We start from the raw sequence: 16,283 nt of genomic DNA on the forward strand, positions 1-16,283 counted from the left end.
AAAAATAACTAAAAAAATGGAATTTTAGATCATCAAATAGATGAAGTGATGAAAAAAGAAAAGCAAAGACACTTTTAATTCAAGATAATTAGCAATCTGAACTTTATGATCCAGATTTCAGATAAAATCACATCTCAGGGCACCTGGCTGGCTCAGTCAGTAGAGCATGTGAGTTCTGATTTTCAGTTTGAGCCCCATGTTGAGTGTAGAGACTACTTCAAAATAAAACCTTAAAAAAAAAAAAATCACATCTCTTAAAGGATAAGAGGAAAATTAGGTTTCACTTTGAACTACAAATTTTTTGATTTTGGAAAAAAATTTTTTTGCTTAAAAAATGTTTCTCTCTCTCTCTAGAGACTACATCTCCAAAAATATTTATCCCTGTTGTTGAAACAGCCATCTTATCTTAGAATGAGTCAACAGTATTTACAAAATGATCATTCAGCAGACCACCATTGCTGGGAGGCAAAAAGTCCCAGAATGAAGAGTCCAGGCCGGCTCCAGCCATCCTGGACATTTGCAGGAAGAGCTCACTAGCAGCCCAATTGATGGAGTGTATATGTAAAATTAGCGTGGTATTTTAAAATACGGCACATATCGAAATTGCAACTTGATTTTGGATTGCTTATTTTTATGTGATAAAGACATCAGTATCCATTTAAAAGAAGGAGTACTTAAGTGCCTGTTTTACTGATGTAATGAAGTTACTTTTTCACTGTTAGTGACTAATGGAATGTAATCAGGGAAAAATAAAACAGTCAAACATTAATCTGCATTTCAGTAAAGAATGACAATATTCAGGCACATCTATGGCAAGTTAGACAATCTCTTCCAAATACTGGAAAATTCAAGTCACTTTATACAAAGGAGACTATGGAAAGAAACATGAATGAAAATGGGAAGAAATCCAGCTAAATACCACTACTTCTATTCATTGCATGAACATGAATTTGGTTCTAAATGTTGTCTCCTGGGAACCCGAGAAACCACAGGCTAAATCATTTGACTGTAACCTAACAATATTATGTGCTTATAAGCATTTAATTTTTCTTCTCTGAGAGAAAAAAAGCAAGACATCACCTTTGAAAGGTTTTTCTTCTTGTTCCCTATAACTAGTTGTCAAAGAGAATGACAAATAGAATAAACAAAATGACCAGGTATAAACAAGTGAAGGTTGGAAATAACAGAAAAATTCTGGAAGCATATTCATTATGTTTACTATAACATCAGCCTTCTAACGATTCAATTTCTCAGCCTGTCCAATGTGTAGGCCAAAGACAGTCACAAGGACAGCGTCACCGAAACATAGTGAATTAATCATAAACTCTAAACAATATCATATGTAAGATAATCATAGTTAATTAATGGAGATTTAATTATGGCATTTTTTCCTCTTTGGACTAACTCTTCTTCTCTTTTTTCTTTTATGTTCCATTTTATTATAGTCAGCATCACGCTGCTATTCCTGCAAGTACTGAACAAGCATGGGATTTGAATATTACACTCCTAAATAAATGAATTGCTCAATTTCCTGGGGCCATCTATACATACTCCATCTTCAAAACGTGTATCAGTATTCTATCATAAAGGAGATAGTGATCTTTTTTCCAACATGCATGACATTTCTGGACAAGACAATTGTGGCACCAGCACATATTTCCACGAAGGAAAACTCTGCAGTTTTATGGCATTCATCATTTGACAAATGCAACTATTTTCCTTACCAGTCAAGTCTTACTTAACTTCCTAGCAGTGACTGTGGAATCCTTGAGGGCCCATTAAATTTCTGAAGAAGAAAGCTAAGATGAAGGACACGCCACTCCGAATTCATGTGCTACTCGGCCTAGCTATCACTACACTAGTACAAGCTGTAGATAAAAAAGCGGATTGCCCGCAATTATGTACATGTGAAATCAGGCCTTGGTTTACACCCAGATCCGTTTATATGGAAGCATCTACAGTGGACTGTAATGATTTAGGTCTTTTAAATTTCCCAGCCAGATTGCCTGCTGACACACAGATTCTGCTCCTACAGACTAACAATATTGCAAAAATTGAATACTCCATAGACTTTCCAATAAACCTCACCGGCCTGGACTTATCTCAAAACAATTTATCTTCAGTCACCAATATTAATGTAAAAAAGATGCCTCAGCTTCTTTCTGTGTATTTAGAGGAAAACAAACTAACTGAGCTGCCTGAAAAATGTCTGTCTGGACTGAGCAACTTACAAGAACTCTATATTAATCACAACTTGCTTTCTACAATTTCACCCGGAGCCTTTATTGGCCTCCATAATCTTCTTCGACTTCATCTCAATTCAAATAGATTGCAGATGATCAACAGTAAGTGGTTTGATGCTCTTCCCAATCTGGAGATTCTGATGATTGGGGAAAATCCAATCATCAGAATCAAAGACATGAACTTTAAGCCGCTTATCAATCTTCGCAGCCTGGTTATAGCTGGTATAAACCTCACGGAAATACCAGATAATGCCTTGGCTGGACTTGAAAACTTAGAAAGCATCTCTTTTTATGACAACAGGCTTATTAAAGTGCCCCATGTTGCTCTCCAGAAAGCTATAAACCTCAAATTCTTGGATTTAAATAAAAATCCCATTAATAGAATACGGAGGGGTGATTTCAGCAATATGCTACACTTAAAAGAGTTGGGAATAAATAATATGCCTGAGCTGATTTCCATCGACAATCTTGCTGTGGATAACCTGCCAGATTTAAGAAAAATAGAAGCTACAAACAACCCACGGTTGTCTTACATTCACCCAAATGCATTTTTCAGGCTACCCAAGCTGGAATCACTGATGCTCAACAGCAACGCCCTTAGTGCCCTCTACCATGGTACAGTTGAGTCTCTGCCAAACCTCAAGGAGATCAGCATACACAGCAATCCCATCAGGTGTGACTGCGTCATCCGTTGGATTAACATGAACAAAACTAACATTCGATTCATGGAGCCAGACTCACTGTTCTGCGTGGACCCACCTGAATTCCAAGGCCAAAATGTTCGGCAGGTGCATTTCAGGGAAATGATGGAAATCTGTCTCCCTCTTATAGCTCCTGAGAGCTTCCCTTCTAATCTGGATTTAGAATCTGGGAGCTATGTTTCCTTGCATTGCAGAGCTACTGCAGAGCCACAGCCTGAAATCTACTGGATAACACCTTCTGGTCAAAAACTCTTACCTAATACTCTGAAAGACAAGTTCTATGTCCATTCTGAAGGCACACTAGATATAAACGACATAACACCAACAGAAGGGGGTCTATATACTTGTATAGCAACTAACCTGGTTGGTGCTGACTTGAAGTCTGTTATGATCAAAGTGGATGGTTCTTTTCCCCAGGATAACAATGAATCCTTAAATATTAAAATAAAAGATGTTCAGGCCAATTCAGTTCTGGTGTCTTGGAAAGCAAGTTCTAAAATTCTCAAATCCAGTGTTAAGTGGACCGCTTTTGTCAAGACTGAACATTCCCATGCTGCTCAGAGTGCTCGAATACCATCTGATGTCAAGGTATATAATCTTACTCATCTGAACCCATCAACTGAGTACAGAATTTGTATCGATATCCCCACCATCTATCAAAAAACCAGAAAACAATGTGTAAACGTCACCACAAAAGGTGTGGATCCTGATCGAAAAGAATATGAAAAGAGTAACACTACAACATTTATGGCCTGCCTTGGAGGCTTCCTGGGGATTATTGGTGTGATATGTCTTTTCAGTTGCCTCTCACAAGAAATGAATTGTGATGGCGGACATGGCTATATGAGGAATTACGTACAGAAACCAACCTTCACATTCAGTGAGCTTTATCCTCCTCTAATCAACCTCTGGGAAACAGGCAAAGAAAAAAGTACAGCACTGGAAGTGAAAGCAACTGTTATAGGTGTGCCAACAAATATGTCCTAAAAACAACTAACTAAACCTACTTCAAAGAAAAGCTAAGACTGCAGCTGTGCTTGAAAAATAAAAAATAAAGCAGAGAAATATGGCTTTCTAGAAAGAAGTTTAAGCTTCACCAATGCTGCTCCAGACCAAGGGAAATATGTACAAGTTCAGCATTTTAATTAACTGGCTTCAAAGGGTACTGTGGCAACCAAATAAAATAATTCCATTTTCTAGAACTTTCATGTAACTTTTATGTCTGGACTACAGTTAAAGTGGACAAAACATTTCTGTATTTTTTTTAAGTATATAAGAGTAGTTGAACTGAGCAATACCTCCTCCTGTGTTGTATTACACATATTAGCCACGAGTTTTTGCAGTGACTAGGTAACTTGAATTGACACGTGGTGTAATAAAATGGACAAATTCTGTAGAGTAGACACAGTGAGTATGTGGGCCTCTTTTATAAGAAAAAAATACATTTTGGATTAAAATCAATTGCTTTTGTCTTGTTTTTGTTTCTAAATAAAGAATAATTTCTGGGAAATGTCATCTGATCAGGTATCATTTAAATGATATTTTTTAAAAGTGTTTTTCCATAATGAAATTTTGAATGCTAAGGCACTTTTTGGGTTCTGTAATTATATTTTTATAATGCACAAAAATGAATTTAGAGCACTTTATCCATACTGAATGGCAATAACAACACTCTATTTAACCCTTTATTGACCAAAACAAATCCTCAAGGATATCATGTATTCAGTTAAATATTTTCTTAACAAGCAGGTTTTAGAGTAGATTTAATTGGCAAGTTCACATAACAGAAATCCAATATGTGAGGAACTGGAAGTTTCATTTTAATAATTAGTAGTAGCTCAAATGTAAGCTGCTTGCTTTGCAGAAAATATTGCCAATTTTTGGTAGGATTTATGATTTGTCTACTTTTCAAATCTCTGATTTTGAACACTTGATGTGCTTCACTGCAGTAATAAGCAAATAATCTAATAATTTTCTGTGTTGCAAATCTAACAACCAAACACGTTTCACATGAACCCAAAAGAGAGAGGTTTTTATACTTATATAGCAATTAACCTAGTTGTGCTGACTTGAAGTCTGCTCTGATCAGACTGAATGATTCTTTTCCCCAGGATGACAATGAATTTTAGATTTTAGAAGACTAGGATTTTCCAAGATTAGAATTTTAAAATTTTACTTTAAAAATATTGGATTATTAGTAGAATAAGTTTATCAGGTTCAATTTTATAAAATTTTGCCTTTTATTTGGTTCACCCCCATATAAAAATGACATGAATCAGATAATTCCAGAGTTCAATAAAAATTTGAGAACAAAGTTTTGATAATACAAGAAAAAGCTTCTAAGACTAATTTAGAGGAAAAGAGGGGCATCTGGGTGGCACAATCAACTGGACATCCGATTCTTCGTTTTGGCTCAGGTCATGAACTCAGGGTTGTGATATCAAGCCCCACATCGGCTCTGAACTCAGTGCAGAGTCTGCTTAAGTTTCTCTCTCCCTCTCCCCTCCTCACCACACACATGTTCTCCCCCTCCCTCCCCTCTCCCTCTCTCTCCCCCCCTCAAAAAAATAAACTTTTTAAAAAAGAAAAGAAAAGAAAAATATTAAGTGTAGTTCTCTATGACTATATTTAAAACACTAAAAAACACAGCTTAAAAAATGAGAATCACTGAAGTGACAAAAACATTACTAAATAAGTAATCTAAAATAGGAAATACAAAGATTTCACTTGGAGAAAATAACTAAAATCTTTTAGGGTTTTAATTCATATTTCCAAACAAAAACCTACAGTCCTGCAAAATAAATATATTTGTGAACAAAAAAAATCCTGAAATAATAAAAAATCATCTAAGATAATAAGCCATACTTTTTATAGGCAAATCACTTATCTCTATAAAGCTATAAGGCTTCTACATTAATTGCTGTTGTGCCTGCTCATAATCAAGTGTTTAACTTTTCTTACAATAACTTGCTGCATGTTATCAACATGTCACTGGCCTGTAAACATTTCCAGCACTGTAGTCATACCAATTTATTTGTTAATGTAGACATTTGCTTTTATGGTAGCTTTGACAGTTTCTAATTAAATCCTGCTGTTTTTGACAATCTGGAAGGTAATTGTTATGAACTCTTTAAAACAAAAGGACAAACTGTGTTAATTTTAACACATCCAAAATATTAAACTTGCTAATTCAATGTGTTTCCCAAACACAAATTTTACACCCTGATGAATCACTATCACCCAGAGGCTGACATTAGAATTTATCAATAAGACATGCTCATACATCATGAGATGTTTCAGCACCATGGACAGAGCTTTTTAGAGCCAGGCTATTTGTCAAAAATATAGGAGCTGAAATATGACCTATTAGGAGGTAGGTATTGCATAGGTCAGCAAAAACTTGCTCAGGTATTTTGTGTGTTTCTTTTGAACCTACCTGCCTGAAGGACTATAACAAACAGCATAGAGCTTAAAATGCATTTCAAGCTACATTTTTCTCAGAAAAATTGTAGCAAATAAGCACTCTGAATAGTCACCTGACAGTGGACACTGAAATGAAGTATTTTTGTTACAGCCAAATAAATACAGATGCTCAAAGCAAATCATGATCCTATTTACTTGCTTAAAATTTCATCTAAATTGCCAGTGAGAGCAAAAAGACATTTGCTTCAATAATAAGAATGTATTTCATACTCCCTATGTTATATTCTAAGCCTCACATAAAATTAAGCACTAGTCCAAGTACTCAAACCATATAACCTACAATTTGGTGATACCATACAGATGCAATGGCAAACTTTACCTATAAAAAAATAAAACTCTAAAGTTTTACCACTGTGAATGTCAACTGATCTTCTCACCTTGTATGGAGAAAACATTTTTCACAAAAATGATTTTTAAAAAATTATATGTTTTCTAATTTATACTATATAATAAAATTCAAATTTTCTGAAAATAAGCATGTCTAGTTGAATACAAATAATGTATAAAAAAGCAAAATGTGCATTGTCTGCAAAGCCAACCAACAATATGCTGCCAGTCATGTGCTATTTTCCCTAGGAAAGAAATGAAATCCATTTATGGTACATATATCTATCTTTTGATACTTGTTTCCATTCTTAAAATTTAATTTTAATTAGATAAAAAGTTTTTAAGCAAAATTACATATCAGAAAGCATAAGTTTAAAATTATCATTCCTTAGTTTATTTACTTAACTATATTTTCTTTGGTTACTTCCAATAAATATTTACTGCATGGCTATTACTCACTGGAAAAACAGAAGTGAACAGGACAAATTTTTCACCATTAAAGGGCTTATATTCTACTGGATTACATGCTGGTTATGTATCACTGCTTTCACAAATATGTGTTAACGATGTTGTCTAGAGGATTCTTCCCAGTGTCAATACATACTTTTACAGAATAATAACACTTAAAAAAAATCACAGTTTTATCTAAAAGGGTTTTACTTATATTGATATAAGAACTTAATTCAAATTTATTATGGATTTTAACACACACACATACACACAACTACCAGCCTAATACTATCCTTAAACTGGTTAAGTCAAGAGGCATGTCTACTTACTATGAAGGAAAACCTTAAAATTTCATAGATTAGCCTTTTATATGAAAAATCAGAAGTGATATGTGAGTAACAAATAAAGCCAATAATAAAAAACCAAAAGTTTAAAAAGATATGTTTGCTAAAGAAAGGGAGAACTGCAATGAAATATCCTCACAGTCATTGCCAAGTATCAGAAAAAAAAAATCCTCATTGTATATGTCACTATTAAACAACATCTTCAGGATTATCCCAGTGTTGGCAGTCTAGGAGACAGTTAATAGTGAGCAGTGATTAAATTGTGGCTACATTTCCTTTGATCCAATCTTAATCTCTCCCACTCTCTCTCTCTCCCTCTCCCCCCTCCTTTCCATAACGAATTATAACAAAAAAGTAAAAGTTTTTTTAAGCATGTACTTGCCAGATATGATTACTATATTGAACATCCCAAATGGTCATAAAATACATTGATCTTCTTTTCTACCACCTTATCAGATGATAATATTCTCACTCTTAGTTCTACAACCGTACGCTCTATCCTTTTACCCTGACTAATGCATTGCTAACTAGGTCGTTGCTTGGGATCGTGTCAATATTGTAGTGGAATGAAAGAACCATGCCTAGAATCAAGATGCTATAATCAGCACCATGGAGCTCAGGAAAAAGAAAGAAACTAATTGGGCTTTCAACATAATAGTGGCTGCTTTTGTGTGTTCATTTGTAAAATGAGGACTCTATCTGTTATTAAGGGTGACCACTACTTTGATTTACCTTATTCCTCTGAAGCAAGGGAAAAATAAAAACACAATTTGTTCACAGGAATAAAGTAACAAAATCAGAGTTCATTCTGAAAGTCATAATACACATATTCAACCCTAAGAAAAGTAATTTAAAGATAAATGTTTCAAAAAGAATATTCCAGTGAAATATAGATTACTTCCCAAATCTGGCTTAAATATTTTATTAATAACATCACAGACCTGCTCTTGAATTGACTAGTAAGCATTCAGCATGCTCAGGTAAGAAGATCATATGAAATGGAACACAATTCCTTTTTATTCCTAGTGAAAACAAAGTCCACAGAGATTTGAATTTACTATTCTGGTTCAGTTTACATGCACATCAGAGGGCTCCTAAAGCTATGTTTGAAATAAGCCATACAGTTAATACCAACTAAGGGGTTAGATACATCAAAGATATATCAATACAACTTTCTCCTAAGAGTGAACTGAGGTATTCAAATAGGTAATACATTCAGGGCAAATTTCATATATGATTTCAAAATTATTGTCGAGTAGCCCAAAGTAACAAAGCATAGCACAGAGAGTTATGGTTGACCTTGGCAAGTCTTTCACGAAAATGAACTATAATAGAATTCGAAGACCTCATGGTACTTTCTGTGCTTATATTTGTCTTTTCTGACTCTAATATATCATCAAAAAAACTAATCGTGCTATGTGACCAATGTAAGGAAAATCTAGCTTCTCATTAAAACATATGGTTCAGTGTCTGAAGTTATTGATTCAAAATCCAATTGCAATATCCATTTATAATGTTTACTAGCCACTGGACAAATAACAGAGCAAGCTTGGGACATAAATTGACTATCCTAACCCTAGCATTGAGAGAGTGAAAGTATTAAAAAAACAAACAACAACAAAAAAACCTCCCTGTCATTTGTGGTACCAGGTTCAGAGCTAGTAAAGAGAAATAGTTCTTAAACCATGACAGTTATCAATATTAAAGCAATATGGCCAAACACACCAAAGGAGTTCTTCAAAAGAATATTTTATAAAGGTGAAATTTATTACTAGAATACAGATCCAAGTCATACACCTCTGTTAAGCATTCTTTTCATAATAGTTGCAGACACAAGTCACATACTCAATAAAGAACATGAAAACATGTCTCCAAAAGAACCTTAAGCCTTCTAAGATCCCCTTCCCGGTTTACCAGTTGGTTAGTCAATAAGCCAACATTCATGTATGTAATTTTCATAGTAAATTAATTATTTTATCAGATTTTAAAAGAAATTTATAACATAATGCATCAATTTATATAATTATGTGATTTTAACTACCCAATTCAAACCACTGAGCTTAAAAATAAAAAAAAAAAGATGGCTATTTTTATCCATTAAAAATGATGGATATGATACAGGAAAGGTATAAGTATAGAAGGAAAGAAAACATTCATTTCTTCCTACTAATGAAATCTTTATCTATAAAAATACATAAGAATAACAGATTGCACTGAAAAGAGGAACTACACCAAAACAACTGTGTGAAGGTAACAGTAGTTAGGGTTTCTGTCCAATGGATTATGTGTGTCTCAGTCCAGACTCAGTCCTGAAGTGATAATATGATGCTTGAGATATTTTCCTGGCACATAGAATGCATAGCAATGAATAAATACACTATGACCATATTATTATATTTGAATAAATATACATTAATATATACTCGAGTTGCAAGATAAAAATAGGAAGTAAGAAGAGAAACATTTACTGAATCCTGAGCATGTGTCCAACTAACAATTTGCCATGGTCTTAAGAAATCCACTCCAGATCTAAAAGGAGAAGAAATGTGGGGAAAATGAACTACCATCTTAGCATGTCAGACATACTGATGAACGTGTTTCCTCTCTCTCTCTCTCTGTCTCTCTGTCTCTCTCTATATATATATATATGAATGTGTATGTATATATATATGAATATGTATGTGTATATATGTTAATATGCATATATTTTTAATTAATTGAATTTTCATGAAATTGCCAGGAGTACAGTATTCACACTCCCATTTTATAGATCAGTCTGAGAGAAGTAATTTTCCATCCCAAGAGGACAATAATAATAAAAACAGAGAAAAAAATAAAAAAATACAACACCATGGAAATAATAAAAATCAGGTACTTTTTTAAACATGCATAACCCACAAAAATAACTAATAGGTAATATTTTGGGGGAGGGAATAATCCATCAATGATATGTCATATTTATTGACTGTGCCTATTATTTTCTATCTATCTTCAACAACATGTTTCTTTATAATATGTTTATCTCAGTTTATAGGAGGAATTGGAGATAAACCACCAGTATTTGTCAACTTCCAGTTATTACTTGCTAAGGGCCAAACAGTGAGCACTAGTTTATCAACAACAACAAAAACCTGCACATATTCTTACAAATAAAAATGTTAAAATAACTATATTCACTAAGTACTCACTGGGTCCAAAGCACTTCTAGGGACTTTTAAAAGACTGTCCTGTGATTATTTCTATGAATCCATTTCACAGTCCCAATGAAGCTCTTGTTTTTCAGTCCCATCACAGAAAAGTGCAAGATGGCCAACGACCTGCTTTCTGACGCCCAGATTATAATATCATACACAGTAACTCTGACCTTAGAAGGAGAATCCTGCTTTAAAAGTAAGGATTGAGGGCACCTGACTGGCTCAGTCAGTTAAGTGTCTGCCTTCAGCTTGGTCCCAGGATCCTGGGATCCAGTCCTGCAACAGGCTCCCTGCTCAGCAGGGAGTCTGCTTCTCCCTCTACCGCTCCCTGTACTGTTTTCCTCCTGCTCATGATCTCTCTCTCTCTCAAATAAATAAATCAAATAAATAAATATAATCTTAAAAAATAAGGTAAGGATTGAGGGGGAAAGATTTTCTTTTCAAACTTTTGTCATCATCCCCATCCTTGCCAGTACTGGGGTACCACCATCACCATCTTAGAGAGTCCGCAGGGTGCTCTGACAGAGCTCACCTTTGTTGGAGCGCTTGTTCTGGGTGAGGAGTTCCAGTTTATGAAATGGAATTTGTGAACGGTTTTGAGGAGTTCTAATAAGTGAATTTTGTTCTAGGAGGATGAAGTTATTTAACAGAGGTTAAGTGGCATGGATAATGGTTGATAAATGGGGCAACAAAGATGTTAAATAAAAACTTCACACCATCAAACTTATCCATGATTAAAACCTACAGAGGCCCATCTAGGAAGTTCATCTTCTATACTTCCCAGCAGAAGAAGCAAGGTGGTTCAGCAAAACAGACAAACAAAAACAAACACCTCCACAGGTTAACGAACTTCTATGAAATTAAACTGGAATGCAAAAATAATTTTATGTGTAAAGAAATTTCTCAGTATTCAGTGAATACTAAACTTTGCTTGCAAATATTTGAAAGTCACAATGCTAAACCATGTTCCAATTCCAAATGATATGCCCCCACTTTGGTTATTTTGAAATGAATCATTGGTATGGTAGAACTCCTTCTGAGGACTGGGATTTGGAAAATAATAGCAGCAAAATTCCTAAACAGAAAAGCAAGATGTGGCCCATGTTTTCATTCATATATGAATCTTATCCATGCATACTTCATTTAGTGAGGATCAACTAAGTGCTAGCCACAATATTAACTACTAGAGAATCATTATGACTGTGACAGACAAATTCCTTGACATGGTAACATTTATCATCTACAGGTAGATAACCACAAACAAATCTAGTAATTGCAATACAGATTAATAAAAATATGGTAGGCATGGGGATAACTTACCTATATTTGGGGGATACATGTTATTATAAGGAGGCCCAGAAAGGGTTCTAACAAATAAGACTGTCTTTACCATACTTTCAATTAAAGAGCAGAGAAATGCAGAGAGCAGACTAGGGGCAGTGTAAAAGTGACAATATGCGGAAGACTTTGATCAGCATCAGGGTACTGAGTAACTGAAAGTTCTGAAGCAGGAAAAAGCTGGAACTGGACTTCAGAAAGAAAAATGGAAAGATGAGTAAAAAAATCAAACTTTAATTTGTTGCTAACAAATAGTCTGGTGGACACTAATATCCAAGGGAAAATGACAAGGTCAGATTTAAAACACCAGGACTAATCGATAAGGCTATAAATACGAATTCTCCATCTTTCAATCCTGTCTCCGTCTGTAGCCATGCCCTAGTCTCCCGCGCTATCTCTAGTCCTCCATAGCTGAACATATGAGAAGTGGGAAATGAAAAAGGAAGTGGATATAAACACAGTCCATACAATACCCTCTCAGGCAGGCCTTCCCTAATCTGAAACACACACTCAACACCCAAGCAAGCAAATACTCAGGTGCATACCCATGTTCATGTGTGGGATTAGCAGAGTCCATTACCTGCAAGTTATTCTCATTTCAGATTTTTTAAAAATACATCTGCCACGAAACCAATAGAAGATCAAAATGTTACTACAGCTCCTCATTATCTCCCCAAAAGGCAGATCAATGAAAGAGACCATAGGTATTTTGAGAAGTTTTATACGTAAAAACCCAAAGGTGATATAAAATTAAGGTCTACGTCTTTGAATTTAAGACTATTATAGTTCCATTTTCATTGCCAACTGTATCTCTCTTTCAGAAGTTTCATGAATATGTGACAGACTTTAATAAGTATGAGTATAAAAATAGATGTAGGAAAACCAGGGGAAAAAAATACTGTGTTTCACTTATTTGGATTATGTTTTCTGCAAGACCAGACACAGTTCTAATGAGATCTCACAGGTATCACTTTCCTCAGATAATAGAAAAAAATTGTCCTGTACTATATGTTTCTAAGTGAGACCTTGAACTCAAAATAACTACAAATAGGAAAGAATATTTGTAGAAATACTGACTCACACAAATCGGACACTCATTCTAGATTTTCTCTACTTTCTCACCACTCTACTCTCTCAAGAAGAAAGGTTTTTATCAAGATTGTCTAATCTAAGTATATAGGTTTTCAGAGTAAAGAAGTACATTGTAGCACAATAATTTAAAGTGCGACTTTGAAGATGTATTTAAAAATTAACGGAGGAAGGGCACCTGGGTGGCTCAGTGGGTTAAACCCTCTGCCTTCGGCTCAGGTCGTGATCCCAGGGTCCTGGGATCGAGCCCTGCATCAGGCTCTCTGCTCGGCAGGAAGCCTGCTTCCTCCTCTCTCTCTCTCTGCCTGCCTCTCTGCCTACTTGTGATCTCTATCTGTCAAATAAATAAATAAAATCTTTAAAAAAAAATTAGCAGAGGAGATACACATTAAGAGATGTAATAAACAGAATGGAACATAATATAAGAGATAAACATTAGCATAAACATTTGTAGATACTCCTGCTATTAAATTTTCTCAAAAGTCTTCTGAGAGAACTGTGATATATAGACTATTAAATTAGTTATTTTTTAATTCTTCAATACCTTGTTTGAAAATGTTGCAGACTGTCACCTGAAATCACAGGGGCAATTCCAAACAGAATATAAATTGGGTAAAAACACATCTACTTTCCCAAGATACTTAAAATGCCAATGTTGAGGTGTCTGGGTGTCTCAGTTGGTTAAGTAACTGCCTTCATCTCAGCTCAAGTCATGATCCTGGGGTCCCAGAATCAAGTCCCCCATCAGGCTCCCTGCTCAGCCGGGAGTCTGCTTCTCCCTATGACCCTCCCCCATCTCATGCTCACTCGCTCTCTCTCTCTCTCTCTCTCTCAAGTAAGTAAGTAAATAAATAAATAACAAAATTTTAATAAAATTAAAATGAAATGCCAGTGTCTGAGTATGCCCAGAAAAACTTGTACAGTATCCTGCTGCTAGCTGCTAATTTGTGGAGAGGGCGCCAACTCACATGGCAGATGTGTCTATTTCGTTTCACTCTGGGAGAGATAATACAGAAGAGCCAGGGAGCTTTTAGACAAAATGATTACTAAATAAGTGTACCGACAGAGTGATCTTTATTTTATCAATAAGAGTAACTCTTCCCCAGGGCAATGCCATGGTAGTCAGGTCTACTGTTTGTCAGAGTGAATATTTAAAACACCAGGTAAGAATATGTATGTCATGGGGAACCTGCGTGGCTCACTGGGTTAAGCCTCTGCCTTCAGCTCAGGTCATGATCCCAGGATCCTGGGATCAAGCCCTGCATTGGACTCCCCACTCAGTGGGGAGCCTGTTTCCCCCTTTCTCTCTCTGCCTGCCTCTCTGCCTACTTGTGATCTCTGTCTGTCAAATAAATAAATAAAATCTTAAAAAAAAAAAAAAAAAAGAATGTATAGGTCACATTCAAACTGTCATCCCGTTGTTGAAACAATAATTTGAGTTTGAACTTTACGGAAGCCAGAAGATACAAAATACTAGAAAGTCTGAGATCAGTAGCCCTAGACTTTGGAAATGACGTGAAAATCTTAAACATATGAGGATGTTATTAAAATTTTACTGATTACATATCTGTAAGGTATGTCTGAAGGTATAAGACATTTTCAAACACATTATAGCTGGCACTTGAATATATTACCCATAACTACTCTGTGATGTCAGAAAAATTATGCTAACCTACCTTGATGAATTATTGGTCATGAGGAAGGAGGTATCAAATAAAATTATCATCAGGCAAATTTTCAAACCCACTGAATCTTTCCCCTGCTCCAAAGTAAGCACTATCAAATATCTGTGGATGCCTTTCCCAGTGGCAACAGGCTGGGAAAAGACAACCCTGTGATCTTTAAATAATCTGGCTTCAGAAAGGAGCTTTTATATTAAACCTCTCCTAGAATTCTCCTTGACTTAAAATTCCAAGCTTATCATCAGGATGTCACATTATCCCTTTAAAATATAATATTTTTAAAACATAATTGCATATTATCTTAATATATTTTATAATACATAATTATATAACATCAAGAGACTACAGGTAAGAGAGCCTCACAATCTGCATGTCTGTCATATGTGCTCTCACAAAAGCCTGACATTTTGCCCTCTACAAAATCTGACTCTATGACCTTCACTCTTAGTCCTGGCTACAGCTGTCCAGACTTAAAAACTGGCAAAGACATCCAAACTCGGAATGAAAGAAGACTTCAGTGCTCACTCCATCACTTCACCAAACCCCCATCTCCCCCAACAAAACAGTTAAGAGATGTTACCATCCTCTACTAGATCAGTTGCTTATATGTCAGCCTATTACATTTTTCAATACTCTGAGAGTAAACAGATTGTTCCTCTCACATTAAACTAAGCATTTCCTTCTTTCTAATCTACACCAGTTTTATTTTAGGAAACAAAAAGAGAAAAGAATAAATACAATGTAGGTACCACGGGACAACCCTACAATTTCACTATGCCATCACGCCCCTATGTCTTTGTTCCACACTGAAGAAATCTATGTCCTTAACATAATTCAGGTCATTCTTCTCTGGAAATGATCCAAGTCATTGAAGTCTCAAAATATAGGCCTAGAAACAGAATGCAACCCTCCAGGTATACTGAACTCTTAATCTCTTTATTTGGTTGAGGAGCAATGTTAATCAAATTCTTCCACTATTTTCAAGTGAAAACAGCCAACTCTAGGCAGACGAAAGTCATTATACTTGATGTCAAATCTTGTGGTTAGCAACATAACCAATATCATCATCACCAGGATTTAATAAATGCTAAGTCCTGGAATATATAAAAATTCCTTTAACCTCTATGAGGAAGATCTAACAATAGTATATTTTATATTACAGGTGAGAAATTTTAAGTTTAGAAAGTTTAAGTAACTTACCAAAACTTCACAAGTTAGTTTTTATGGGCAGTGATGAAAGGGATTTAGACTTTATATAAAAGTAAATTGATTGGTTGTTAGCTTACTAAAGCCTTCAGTAAACCTTGGGATTTATCATATGAACTAATACGACCTCTTAGGTAAAGGTCATTCAGCAGGCAGTAGGAGTGGGTCTTAATGGCAACCTTATTAGCCTCAGAAGTTATCATTACAGCAGAGAATTAAGAATCTC

The 16,283-nt window shown here is 35.2% G+C and overlaps 2 protein-coding genes across 4 annotated transcripts in view; one reads left to right on the forward strand and one right to left on the reverse strand.

Annotated features, from left to right (window-relative positions):
* IMMP2L (inner mitochondrial membrane peptidase subunit 2) overlaps nt 1-16,283 on the reverse strand; it is an 860,098-nt gene that overhangs the window by 441,794 nt on the left and 402,021 nt on the right. The window lies entirely within an intron of this gene.
* On the forward strand, nt 1,404-3,931 carry LRRN3 (leucine rich repeat neuronal 3; the record flags this gene model as incomplete). Its single annotated transcript, XM_080819138.1, has 1 exon — nt 1,404-3,931. Exon 1 carries the CDS (start codon nt 1,805-1,807, stop codon nt 3,929-3,931), a length of 2,127 nt encoding a protein of 708 aa, XP_080675264.1. The 5' UTR covers nt 1,404-1,804.

This window comes from Martes martes, assembly GCF_963455335.1.
Source record: "Martes martes genome assembly, chromosome: 11".
Classification (NCBI taxonomy): domain Eukaryota; kingdom Metazoa; phylum Chordata; class Mammalia; order Carnivora; family Mustelidae; genus Martes; species Martes martes.